The sequence below is a fragment of the Grosmannia clavigera genome (genome assembly GCF_000143105.1).
Source record: "Grosmannia clavigera kw1407 unplaced genomic scaffold GCSC_167, whole genome shotgun sequence".
Classification (NCBI taxonomy): domain Eukaryota; kingdom Fungi; phylum Ascomycota; class Sordariomycetes; order Ophiostomatales; family Ophiostomataceae; genus Leptographium; species Leptographium clavigerum.
In genome coordinates this window covers 1,388,270-1,400,554 of record NW_014040772.1, presented here as the reverse complement: position 1 = coordinate 1,400,554, position 12,285 = coordinate 1,388,270, and the positions used below count along the sequence as shown (strand labels likewise).

Sequence of the window (12,285 nt, the reverse complement as noted above, 5' to 3'; positions counted from 1 at the left end):
TCACGATGGCTGACGTCTTGATGGTCCGGATTGCAGCGGCCTTGCGGAAGGTGTCCTTTCACAACGACCAGCCACGGTTTCGGCATCGCAGGCTGGCGGAAATGGCAGAGCTGGACAGCAACACGCCGATGGCGATCCCATCGACCAAGTCGGAAGGCGCGTCGACCGACAGCGAGCAGATGCTGACGCCGTCAATGGGCAGCAGCAGCAGTGGGATCGGAGCAGCAGCAGAAGCGGCAGCAACAGCAACGGCAGCAGCGGCAGCAGCGGCAGCAGCGGCAGCAGCAGCAGGTACGACTAGCAGAACGACATCGACGGCCACCACAACACCAGGCGGCTCGCCACAGCTGACGGCCGAACAGTCGATGGCCGAGACGCCGCAGCTGGGACCGACAACGCCGGCGGACAAGAGCCCGCGAATGGGCTCGACATCGTCGCGACACGCATCGTTCTCGGGCAGCAGCTCGTACCTGGAGGACTGGGACATTCCGCCGCTGGACCGACTGGGGATGTTGGACCTGCTGGACAACTTTGCCCTGCCGCAGCAGCTGGAGAAGCTGAGCAAGGGCATCTCAGCACAGACACGCAAGCTGCGCGAGTCGCGGGATGCTCTCAAGTCACGCAGCCAGGGTGCACGCAGCCGCATGGTGGAAGAATGGCGGCAACGGGCGCCGTCAGCCGAAGAACAGCTGGAACGATACCGCAAGCGGATGCGCATCAACGTCGAACGGCTCGGACGGCAGTGGAACGACACGCGGGCCATCACGATGCGCGAGAAGGTGTCGTTTATCTGCGGCGTGCTTAACATCTTTATCAGCGGATACCTGATCGGCGGCTGGCCGGAATGGATGCCGCTGTGGTACACCGTGCAGCTCTGCTATTTTATGCCGGTGCGTTTCTACACGTATCGTCGCCGCGGCTACCACTATTTTCTCGCCGATCTCTGCTACTTTGTCAACATGCTGCTGCTGCTCAGCATCTGGGTCTTTCCCGGGTCGCGTCGGCTCTTCGTTGCCACCTACTGTCTCGCCATGGGCAACAATGCGGTTGCGATCATCATGTGGCGCAATTCGCTCGTCTTCCACAGTTTCGACAAGGTCACGTCGCTCTTCATCCACGTCATGCCGTGTGCCACTCTGCACAGTCTCGTCCACCTGCTCGATCCCGACACCCAGCGTCGCCGCTTTCCCGCCATCTACGCCGTCCTGCACTCGCCGCCCGGCACGCCTGGTGCCTACGCTAACGTCGTCTCCATGCTGTCGTGGTCCACCATCCCCTACGCCGTCTGGCAGCTGTCCTACTACTTTTTCATCACCGTGCGGCGTCGCGACAAGATCGCCGCTGGCCGGCCGACCTCCTTCACCTGGTTGCGTCGCTCCTACAGCGGCACCTGGATCGGCCATGTCGTCCTCTCGCTGCCCGGCACTCTGCAGGAGCCTGCCTTCATGCTGATCCAGTACCTCTATGCCGTCCTGACCATGCTGCCGTGTCCTCTCTGGTTCTACCATCGTGGTGCCAGTGCCATCTTTCTCTTCTCCGTCTTCACCTGGAGCATCTACAACGGCGCCACCTACTACATTGACGTCTTTGGCAATCGCTTCCAGAAGGAGCTCGAGACCATGAAGCTCGAGGTCGCCAAGTGGCATATCGCTGCCGACGGTCCTGTCGGCCACCAGCGCGGCGCCAGCACTGCCAGCACTGTCGATGGCCTCCACAGCAACGACGCCAGCCCCCCCCTCGATGCCGTCCACCGCTCCCACAGCATCGATCAGATCCCCCTGCTGGACGCCAGCCAGAACGGCACCACCACCCACACCACTTCGCCAGCCGGGGCCACTGGCACCGGCGTCGAGGCAGACGAGGGTGCCAAGGACGTGGCGCGGCGTCGGGCTGTCTAAGGCGGACGTTTCACTGTTTCACTGTTTACCTGATTTCCTGTTTCCCTGTCTCCCTGTCCTCTTTGCTACCAAGTCACGTGCCCATTGCGTTTCTGTTCTGCTCCCTGTCACATTCATGTATTTCGCTCGCAAACAATAGACATTCACATCTCCTCGCGTCTATGCTGGTTCGCTCTTCGCTGAGAACCTATTGCTAGTAAAACAGACAAATCGAAATGAAAACCCAAAAGACAAAAAGACAAAAAGCCAAACCTGCTCCATTCCGCATGCATCGATCCGCTCATCGTGATAAAATAAAACGGTATAACAGTAAACAGAAACCGGAAACCGGAAAACGGAAAACGGAAAAAAAGAAAACAAAAAGCAATGTACATAGCCAGACAACACCCCGATATGCCGGCCGAGACCGCCACCCGGCCAGGCCCAATGCAGCCCCAAGTCAAAAAGTACAACAAGGTCTCCGAGCCGCCCTCACCGGATGACTCCCCAGTCGGCCAGGCGGCCACCTCCGTCGCTGTCGTCGCGCGTCCCCGGTTTGCGGCCAAAGACGTTCCAGAACCGCAGCGTCTCGTCGCCGGCCCCCGTCACCACCACCCGGCCGTCCGGACTCATAGCCAGGTACAGCACGCGGTACGTGTGGCCGGTCAGGCTGACCACCTGCGTCATGGACGGGTATTTCCACACAACAATTTGGTTCTGCGAGTAGCCGTGCGTCGACACGATCTCGTTCGAGTTCTTGGACCACGCCAGATTGCACACCTGGCTGCCCGTGTCGACCTCATTGACCACCGTGCCCTTGATTGTGTCGTGGAAGATGATGCGCCGGTCAGCCGTGCCGCCCCCCGACGCCAGCAGTCCGCGCTGGTGTGGCGACCAGGCAATCGCCTTGACGGCCGCCGTGTGGTCCGAGAACTTCCACAGCGGCGTGTCGTCCAGCTTGTCCCACACCATCAGCTTATTGTCGTTGCCGCCGCTGGCCAGCTGTCCGTCCTCGCAGTTCCACTTGAGTCCGCACACCTCCTGCTTGTGGCCGGCCAGCTTGCGCAGCCACTGGTCCGGTGCCCGTACGTCGCGATGGTAGATCAGCCGGTCCCGCGAGCCCGACGAAAGGATGTGCGTGTTCCACGCCAGCGAGCTCACCCGCATCGTGTGGCCCGTCATCGTTCGCAGCCGCCGTGCCTTCTCCGCATCCCAGATCTGCACCAGGCCCTTGCCCGTGCCAATGGCAATGTGTGTGCCCTTCTGGATCCACGATACGCTCGTCACCGTGTCGTCGTCGCTGAGTGTGCACAGCTTGTTGACCCGGCTCGTCTGCGCGTTCCACAGGTACACACTCGAGCCCAGGCCCACGCCCAGCACGTTGGCACTGCCCCAGTCGACCAAGTTCAGATAGAAGTCGTCGGCAAGCTCCGGCGCGTCGAGAACCTTGTAGGGAACCTTGCTGACCGCCCGTGGCTGGCGCCGTGGGCTGAGCAGGATCTGCTGGCTGCCGAACCGCACCGGCGACAGGCTGTAAATCTCTGCGCGTGTGTCTAGGTTCGGGCCATGACGGCTCTGCGGTGTCCGTGATGGGGTCGGGTGGCCGGCAACGTGGCTGTACTGCCGGGGGGACATGTAGGAAAAGAGGTTCTTGTGTGGGGTCGAAGGCGTCATGGACGAGGGGCCGGCCGACGACGAGGTGGGGTTGGTCGTGCGTGGGGGGGTATGGGAGCGCGTCCCGTCCAGCACGTTAGTCACGCGTGCTGAGCTGGGCAGCGCGTGGTCCGGTGACATGGATGGAGGCGTCACCTGTGGTATCGAGTCCTCAAACAGCTCGGCACGTAGGAGCGTCGAAAACGTCCGGTTGGCTTCTTCGGCTGCAGGGCGCGTCACGTCAGCCATGTCGCGTCTGAAGGGGCTTCCGGGCAGATACATACTCCTCTGGAAGTGCAGATCCCCATGGGGTGTGCGCTTCTTCTGCTTGGACGGCGTTGCCGGAGAGCCGTCCTCGTGCAGCAGGCTGAAGCTGGCCTGCAGGTCTTGGCCAGACCGCGTCGGGATGAAGCTGTCATACGGTCAGCAGAGAGCACACGACACGGTGATGGGGGTCTGAGCAGAAACTGACCGGTCGCCGTTTATTCTCTGCCGCTTCCTATGCGGACTTGCCCCCGGGACGCCTTCTCTCGGTGCCGATTGCGGGGGGACGAGCTGGTGTCGGGTCTGGCGGCCGAGCTCGCGTCGCAAAGCGCTGTCGACGGCGTCTGGATCAAGAAAGCCGCTGCTTGTCCGGCCGGCCTCGCCCAGACTGCTGCGGACACTGGCCCGGGTGATGCGATGGGCGTTGCTGTGACTGCCCGGACCAGACTGGCTGATCATGCCGTCAATGCTGTGGGTATTTCGGTCCACCTCATGCAGGTGTCCGCGTGAATAGGCCGATGGCGGGGGTGGCGTGGTGGCTATCCTTGCCGACGCGCCACCGATGGACGAGCCGATGCGGGAAGAAGAAGGCGCCGCGTGTTTGGAAGCTGCCAGTGGTGGAGGAAGCGGTGAGTAGTTTGCGAGAAGGCTTGCCGACGATGACGGGACAGCCGAGAGCGGCGGTGGTGTTGCGGATGCGGCTGCTGCTGCCGCCGATGAGGAGGATGCAGCACCATTTCTATCTGTGCAGGAGGGCGCCATGGTCTCTCTGGCTTGACGAGGGTCGAGACCGACGACGGGAGGAGGCTCGGGGTCGCAACGACGCCGAGAGGGGTAAGAAACGAGGCACCGTGAGGACGGACTCGATCGGGACAGAGATGTCGGGACTGGCCGATGCAGAACAAGAGCAGAGGTGAGTGCAAAGAGAAGTCCGGGAGGCTGTTGACCCCATTCACCCAGTCGGCCCGGCTTGAAGGTCCCTATCGCTTCTTTCTCGTCCTTGGAGCCTGTCGGTCTGACAGATCTCTTCTTTTTCTCGCGCGGTACAGCCGGCGGGCGTCGGGCGGCACAGATGCACTATGGCGCCAGAAAGACTGTTCTTCCGGTCGGAGGTGCAGGTAAAGAATGCAGCAATAACGCTATTTCAAGACAGCGGAAATAGGAAGCTGTTTTTTTAGGATTGGAATTGGCGAGGATGGCGGCGTGTCGATTGCAGAGCAGAGAGGAATAGGATTAAGCGAATACTAGGGACGCGAGGCCGAAACCGTAGGATTGAGCTTGTAGGGAGACAGATAGATCTGTTGTCGTGCGTGTTGGAGAAGAGTTCGCCAGGGAGCGGGTTCTGGCGTCGGCGATCGTCTTTGTTGTCGTCCGACGAGGTTGGTGTGGTGGACGGAGAAAGAGGCAGGAGCAAGTCAGACCGGATGGGATTTCGTGGATTGGTGGCGGGCGGCTGTGGGCTGTGTGGGCTGTGGGCTGTGGGTGCTGGCTGATGGTCGACTGGGCCTAGCAGCCAGTGGAAAGGGGGGTGCTGGTGTTGTGAAAGGCCATGCACGCACGGGCCACGCATTGCTGCTTCGGGCTAGCGTTCATGGCGAATGAAGTTGCTGTGGTCCTGGAGCCGGGCCCGCTTCTTTGTTTGCGCCATACGACCGCAACGGCGCAAAGAGGCAGCTCTTGGGTGTCTTGTGTCTTGTGTCTTGCGCCGCCAGGGCGCGCATGGCCCATGCCAGCAGGGCCGTCACGGTCCCACATGCGCGCGCAGCTGGAGCCGCTGTTCTTGTTGTCCTGTCATGCCTCGTGTTGTCGTGCTGGCGTGCTCTGGCGTTCTTTGGCGCGATTCAGCGCTCTTAGCGCTACAGAGGTCCTATTCAGCGACCTTTCCATTGTCCTCGCCCGTAAGATACATACGCGTATCGCGGCGCATCGAGCTCGCCAGCTCGCTTTATCTCCGTCTCCACGTGGCCTGGCCCTTCCTCCCATTATTCCCCCTTTCTGCTCCCTGCGTCTCTGCAGTCCGTTCTTCTGCCGTCGGGCCCTTGCTCAAGCGCGGTCACGAAATCACCGTGGGCGAGCAGGGGGGGATGTCGGAGTAAAATAGTGCCCAGACCAGGCCGAAAGAAGCAATAACAAACAACGGCGTTGCTGCTCCGCAAAACTTTGTCTCTGCTCTGGTTCTTTGTTTTGATCCATCCGCAAGCCCAACGATGCAGCCCACCAAGAACGCGTGCCGACTGGGTCACAGCACTCTATCCAGGCCTCCCAGGTGGGGACAGACCGGCTACGCCTTCTCTGATCTGCCCGACGCGCGCAGGGGCTGCTGCCCGTTGTGATTGGCCGCCCGTGACGCGCTCAACTGCTGTCCCCATAGTTAAATCACTTTACGCGTTGTTCTTCTCTTCTCCCTGCGGTTGCCTTAGTACTTTTCCTGTTCGCTTGTCTTGGAAAATACGTCCTTTTTCTCCGTTGTCTCACCCATTCCTAGGGTCTAGAGCACATCGCATCTCGTCCAGATCGTGCACAGATCTGCTGTCGTGCTTGTAACTCTGAATTTGTACTCAAATGCTTTCTATGCATCCCGTGCACTTGTGTCCCAGCGCCCGTCTATTGATACAGGTACATGCATAAAGGATATCAATGTCCATCTCAAAACGTCCTGACCCTGACTCTCTGCCCTTTTTGTTGGTGATCAATGCCCTTCGAAAATCAGCCCCCGGCTTTCTCTCTCTCGCTCTTCCAATAAATAAAAAGAAATGAAAAGTAAAAGAAGAAACGAGTGAGTGCCACAGAAGGCGGTGCGTCGGAGCCATGTCGGCCATGCAGGTCCATCTAAACATAAAGGAAATTGGATATAGAGAATGCACCCGAGCAGCAGGCACCCGGTCCCGCCACCGTCTTCGCTGTCTCATCAGATCACCAGCTGTCTGACAGACTCACATACAGCCAACCCCCTCGCGCGCTATGCGTGGATGGTCTGAGCCGCGAGTCCTGTCGCAGAACCGCTGTCAAGCTCCAATGCTGACTCATCGTCTCCCACTTCCGGTGTCCTCGCCCGCGGAGACGCCGGCGGTTCGGACGTGAAGAACTGCGACGGCACGTCTTCGTTGACTGAATAGATGCTGTCGTTGTCGTAGTCGTCTTCGTCGTCATCCGTCACCGCGTCAGAGTCGTCCTGGCTCTCGTCGTCAGCCATCCTCCCTCTACCTCTTCTAGGAAAGTGCTTTTCCCCGCTGCCTTCTGACTCTTCCAGGGCTGGTGTGAGCGGCGTGTGCCCTCCTTCCAGCCCACTGCTCACTGCGGCCTCACTCTCGCCATCGTCACGACGCGATGCCGACCGGCCACCCGTACTCGATTTGCTCGCTGCCCGGACGGAGGAATACTTTTTGTGCAGCTCCCGGAAGCTGCGAGCTGTCGCTGTGCTGGTGCTGGCTGCAGACTCTCGTCGTTCTTGATTGCGATCGTGTTGGAGAACCATTGCCCGGAAATCGTTGTTCCCAGCAGGCGTACTACCTCGAACGCCCTCGCCTTCGGCTTCTTCCGCCAGCGACTGCGCTGCATCGCCTTGACCATTCCCCGTCGTCATCGATGACTGCTGGAGCGACATTCTCTGCCGCAGACGTTCGTCTGACGGCAAAATCGACTGCAAATCGCCGCCAAAGCTGATGACAGATGCCTTCTTTCCGTGCACCACAAACGACCCGCTCCCACGCTCGAGCACGCCGGGTTCGCCAGCCGCATCATCAGAGCCACCAGCAGAGGTCGTCTCCCTTGTCTTCTTGCCTCGGTGGTGCGAAAGGTGGCCGGCACCTTCCCTGAGAGTGCGGTGTAGGCTGCGCCGAATCTTGTTCTTGTCGTGTTGCGACGGGGACGACTGCTGGGACATGCCCTGGGCCTGCGGCAGGCTATGTAGTGAGGCCGGGTAGTGGTGCTGTGTCCCGGTTGCTAACGGCGTGCTGCTTTCTTCGGCCAGTGCCGGCCTGCCGCTCCCGGCCTCAGCCCCCACGAGACTCAGTCCAGGCTCCAGGAGTCCGGTTTTCTGGAGAAGCGTTTGCTCATCCGCATCCTCGTCGTTCGGCTCCGGCGTGTGGTCCAGCTGCGAGTCTTCGGCGGGAACTGCCGTCGTCGGAGTCTGGCGCTGCAACGTCGATTCATTCGGCAGACTCGGCCTCCGTGCAGCGCGCGAAGGCGTCACCAGGGCTGAATGGCTGCCGGCGGACACCGCACTGGAGACTGACGCCTTCCGCACACCAGGGCTGCCAGCAGTCGTAGGTGTGTGCTCTGCCGACTTGTGACGATTGTGCTGTGTCGAAACCGTTGGCGTGGCGCTTGATGGTGTCGCGGAAGCGTCTGACAGCGGCAAATCGGTAACGACACCGATCACACTGCCAGAGCCACCGCTGCCACTGGCAAGAGAGCCACAATGGGTCGTTGGCCTTGGGCTGCATTGCAGCACTGTGCTTGCCGAACTGGCCAGCGAGTCCTCCCGACTGAGACCGGGCTTCTGCTCCAGCTGATTTACCGTAGACGAGGAGCCCTCGGCCGCCACTCCTCCCAAGCCGGGGGCCACTGCTACCGCTCCTGCAAGGGCGGCACCGCTTTCCAGTGCGTGCTCTGAGCCTAGCCCGACAGCCTGGTGCTCCTCGTCCAGATCCATCTCCAGGATATCACGATGGCACTTGAGACGCCACATTTCCACCCGCGTCCATTGTACCTGGGTGGCCATGCGGGCGGCCGAGTGCAGCATCTGCTCGCGAGTCTTGGGCTGAATGGGCGACATGATTTGCAGATGTCGTGAGTTGCGCAGCTGTACCTCCAGCTTCTTCTCTACGCCTGCCAGCTTCTCGTTCGCGTCGGCAACCTTTTGTCGCATAATGTCGCGGCGTGCAGCCAATATATCTTCCGCCATCTTCTGGTCGATCCGGCTGCGCGTAATGGTCACCTCGCCGCTTGGAGTCTGCACCGCTTGGCCCTCGGCCGACCCAAGACGCCGCAGCACCCGTCTGTTCTGGCCCTCGTACAGGCTGCCGATGGCGCCGCGTATGCGGACGCCAGACGTCCGGAACGCAGCCGCATAGTTGAGCTTCGCGAGCCAGTCGTTCATCTCTTCTTCGTTGTCCGCCAGAAGCACCTCCTCATCGCCCCCGCGACGCACATATGTGAACGCATGCTTGTGCTTCTTGTAGGACGAGTCCAACAAGGCAACGGCGCCGTCGGTTGATATCAGTGCGTCGGGCTTGAACTCTTCCAGTGGCGGCTTGAATATAACGGGGATGCCGTCATGGCCATGCCGAACATGTCCCTCATACTGATGAATCAGACTCTTTACCCACGTAGTGTTGCGGAAGAAGTACAGCTGGGCCCCAGTCAGTATGGCGCCCCATTCTTGCCACGGGGACCGTGCCTTCTTCCTCTTGGCCTCTTTGCGCCACAGCAAGCCCACTTTTGTGATTTTGATGTCCACGATGCCTGGATGGGCCTCCTCCGGATTCGTGACTGTCTTCAATGTCATGAAGGCATCGGGCCGGGACCGCGCCGAGACGATTTGGAGAATGCCAGTACGGAAAAATGTACTCTGCAACTCCTTCATGTTCAGCGAGCTTGCTGTGCCTATGTAGCTATAAGGGTCTTCGAGCTGCATCGCGTCCTGGAAATTGGGCCGCAGAATGTCCAGCTTGTTGTCGATGATGAGCGTGTAAGGGTCAATGGGCTCCTTGGATGTTTTCTTGGCCATGTCCACATTCCCGTTGGGGAAAATGTACTTTCGCTTAGCCTTGTGGGTGATGATGCGATCACCGTTAATGTCAAGTTCATCCTCGACATGGATGAAAGGCGTGTACGTGATGTTGTCGTAGAAGACTTCCAAAATCTCGTCGAAAATGCCTTCGCCACGCGTGTTCTTGAGATAGTCCTGCTTCTGCATCTTGTGTTTATTGTTCTTGTTGAAGACATCGGTGTGTAGAATCAGCAGCGAGAATGCGATGAAATATGCTTGGTCCGGCGAATTGTAGATCCCTGGATTGCATTCGTGGTAGCGGTTTGCAAAGGCCTGCAGGCAGCGGTCGATCTGCTGCGTCTCCTTTGGCAGTTCAGCCTCCATGAGGAGCTTCCGGATGGCCATGTCCATTGGGTCGCCAAAGAACCTAAAGCTGCGCATGTAGCTGCGCAGAACGGCCTGGGAGAACTGGTCGGCCGACTTGGATAATGCGCTGGCAATCACGCTGCGACTGACAACCTCTTCCAGACGGGCCAGATACTTGGCTGGCGTATCGTCGTCCCGCCGTTCAGGAAGGGTGATGGAGTCCCGCGGCAAATGAAGCGAGTTGTTCGAGGGAGTGCCGGGAGCGAGTGAGCCTGGGCGGACAGAGAGTTCCGAGTTCTGTCTCAAGCGGCTAAATCCCAGCAGGTCGCCAAAGCTCTTGCGGCCTGTGGCAGAAGATGAACTCCTCACGGTGGGTGGAGGGTGGTTGCCTTCGAGAGAGTCTCGGCCCAGAGAGCTCAGGGTAGACGATCGTCCCCGAAGATGCATAGCTGCGGCAGACGAAGGCACAGGAGTCGTGCGTGTCGGCGATGAGCGGCCCGAGTTTCGCGAGCTTGGGCGAAAGAATGCAGACGCTGGCGAGTGGTTTCCCTTCTGGAAGATAACGAGAGCTGGAGATGGTCCGACTCCAGACGGGGTCGATAACGCCTTGTTCTGGGACGACGGTCGCGATTGTGTCGGCGTCGACTGTCCTTCGCCAAGGACGTAGAGCCCGCCGGCGTGTGAGGATGCCGAGATGTCGTTGCGCGTGCTGCCTTCGTACGAGCGCTTGGCAGGCACCGGTGTATCGGAGGGAGTGATCGGCCGTCCTTTCTGGGGCAAGTGGCCGATGGGGAAAAGGGGTGGTGGATTGGCGTTCTTGCGACGCGGCAGGCGGAAGAAGGTCGTTGTGGTCTGAACGGTGTGGGTGGTTGTGGTGGTACTGCCGTAGACGCGATCGGCAGAGCTGCCGTCAGACCTAGACGACTCGGAGAGCCGGGTAGCAGGAAGAGCGAGCGCCGATCCGGAGTCGTCGCCGTATTCGGGGAGCATCGGATTTCCGTGCTGGTTGAAAGTCGACTCATCAAAGGCAACGGCAGAATGCTTGCCGTCTGTTGTTGACTGCACAACCATCGACTTGCGCCTATCCCTCTTCGGCCAGCTCCGGAAGCTAGTGCCAGATCCGCCAGGGGTGCCCTCGTCGTCTATCCGTGCAAGTTCGCCGGACTTTCGGACACGTACAGCGGACCTGTGCCCAGGCAGTCGCTCAGCCGCAGAGCCTAGTTCCAAAGTGGGTGCGGTCGTGATGATTTCGGGGGCTGACGGGGCGCACAAACAGCGCGTTAGCAACAGGCAGCGGGGTCTTGAAATACAGATAGACACATACGGCGAGGCATGGGGGGCATCTCTTCGGCCAGGGCCTGCTGTCGGGCCCTGGCAGCCAGCTGGGAGTCCGAGGCATTGCGGAAGCGTAGAATGGAGAAGCGGTGGTGCTTGGGCGTCTGCTCCTGGATCGGAGGGGACTCGGGTCTGTCCATATCGCTTTCGATGGACATGGCGCCACGGGTGGCCTCGCCCTGGTGGATGCTGTCGACCGGAGGGGTGATGGGCGGTGCGGGAAAAGAGGGCGCAATGGTGTTCAGAGAGAGAGAATCCAGGCCACCAGCATTGGCGCGATCCTGCTCGGCAGCCGCGACGACGTTGCTGGAAAAACGAGGAAGCTGGATCGAGTACTTGCGAACTTCCGATTCGGGGATGGCCGTCTCGGGACGTATTGGCGGTGGTGATGCCTGCTTGGAGATGGCCAGCGGATTGAAGAAGGAGGTGTGCCGGCGCATGTCAGACTCGCTGGCCATGACGCCTCGCCGACGGAGGAACGGCATGGTGCTGGCAGCGATAGGTATGACGATGAGGGCGGGGAGACGAGCATGCGGTCATTATCTCATACTGGGTTGCTCTATCGGGAGGATTACTGCAAAAGTCTGTCTGGTGCGGACATGTCGATTCAGGCAGCGAGGGAAAAAAAAAAAAAAAAAGGAGCGAGCCGGGGCTTGTGCCAAGGGCTGGGGAAAGGAGGTCGCAATCTCGTGTGTTCAACCGGCCCAGACGGACAAACGGCGCTCTGGAATGTTGCTAGGGGGTAGAGGGGGCAGGACAGATTCCGATCGGTCGATGGAGATCAGCGGATGGTTCGGACGCAAGAGGCCTGAGGAGGAAGAGCATCCAAACGGTCCCGATCAAGGCTAGAAGAAATACAGAAAGACACACAGGGGGCACCGGGCGCGACGAGGTACATGGGGGGCGGGGAGCCAAAGAACCGGCGGAATAGGGGCGATGGTCGGATGTGGATGATGAGATGAGAGGGAGGCGAGGAAAAGGCTGGGAGAGGGAGAAAGGATGGATGGAGAGTAATCGCCCATAGGTTGGATGCAGCAGCAATACTAGAAAGGAAATAAGCTGCAATAAAAGGCTGGC

General features: G+C 60.0%; 3 protein-coding genes across 3 annotated transcripts; 1 reads left to right on the top strand and 2 right to left on the bottom strand.

Annotated features, from left to right (window-relative positions):
* Positions 1-5: 5 nt before the first annotated feature.
* CMQ_6456 (uncharacterized protein) lies at positions 6-1,898 on the top strand (the record flags this gene model as incomplete). The annotated part of the gene is made up of 1 exon (XM_014315521.1): positions 6-1,898. The coding sequence occupies one exon, from the start codon at positions 6-8 to the stop codon at positions 1,896-1,898; it is 1,893 nt and encodes a 630-aa protein (XP_014170996.1).
* Positions 1,899-2,369: 471 nt separating this feature from the next.
* On the bottom strand, positions 2,370-4,556 carry CMQ_6304 (cell cycle regulatory protein; the record flags this gene model as incomplete). Its single annotated transcript, XM_014315369.1, has 3 exons — positions 2,370-3,754; positions 3,815-3,942; positions 4,003-4,556. The coding sequence occupies 3 exons, from the start codon at positions 4,554-4,556 to the stop codon at positions 2,370-2,372; spliced, it is 2,067 nt and encodes a 688-aa protein (XP_014170844.1).
* A 2,197-nt stretch (positions 4,557-6,753) lies between these two features.
* Positions 6,754-11,693, bottom strand: CMQ_5942 (guanyl-nucleotide exchange factor; the record flags this gene model as incomplete). Its single annotated transcript, XM_014315007.1, has 2 exons — positions 6,754-11,129; positions 11,198-11,693. 2 exons carry the CDS (start codon positions 11,691-11,693, stop codon positions 6,754-6,756), a joined length of 4,872 nt encoding a protein of 1,623 aa, XP_014170482.1.
* Between the last annotated feature and the right edge of the window lie 592 nt (positions 11,694-12,285).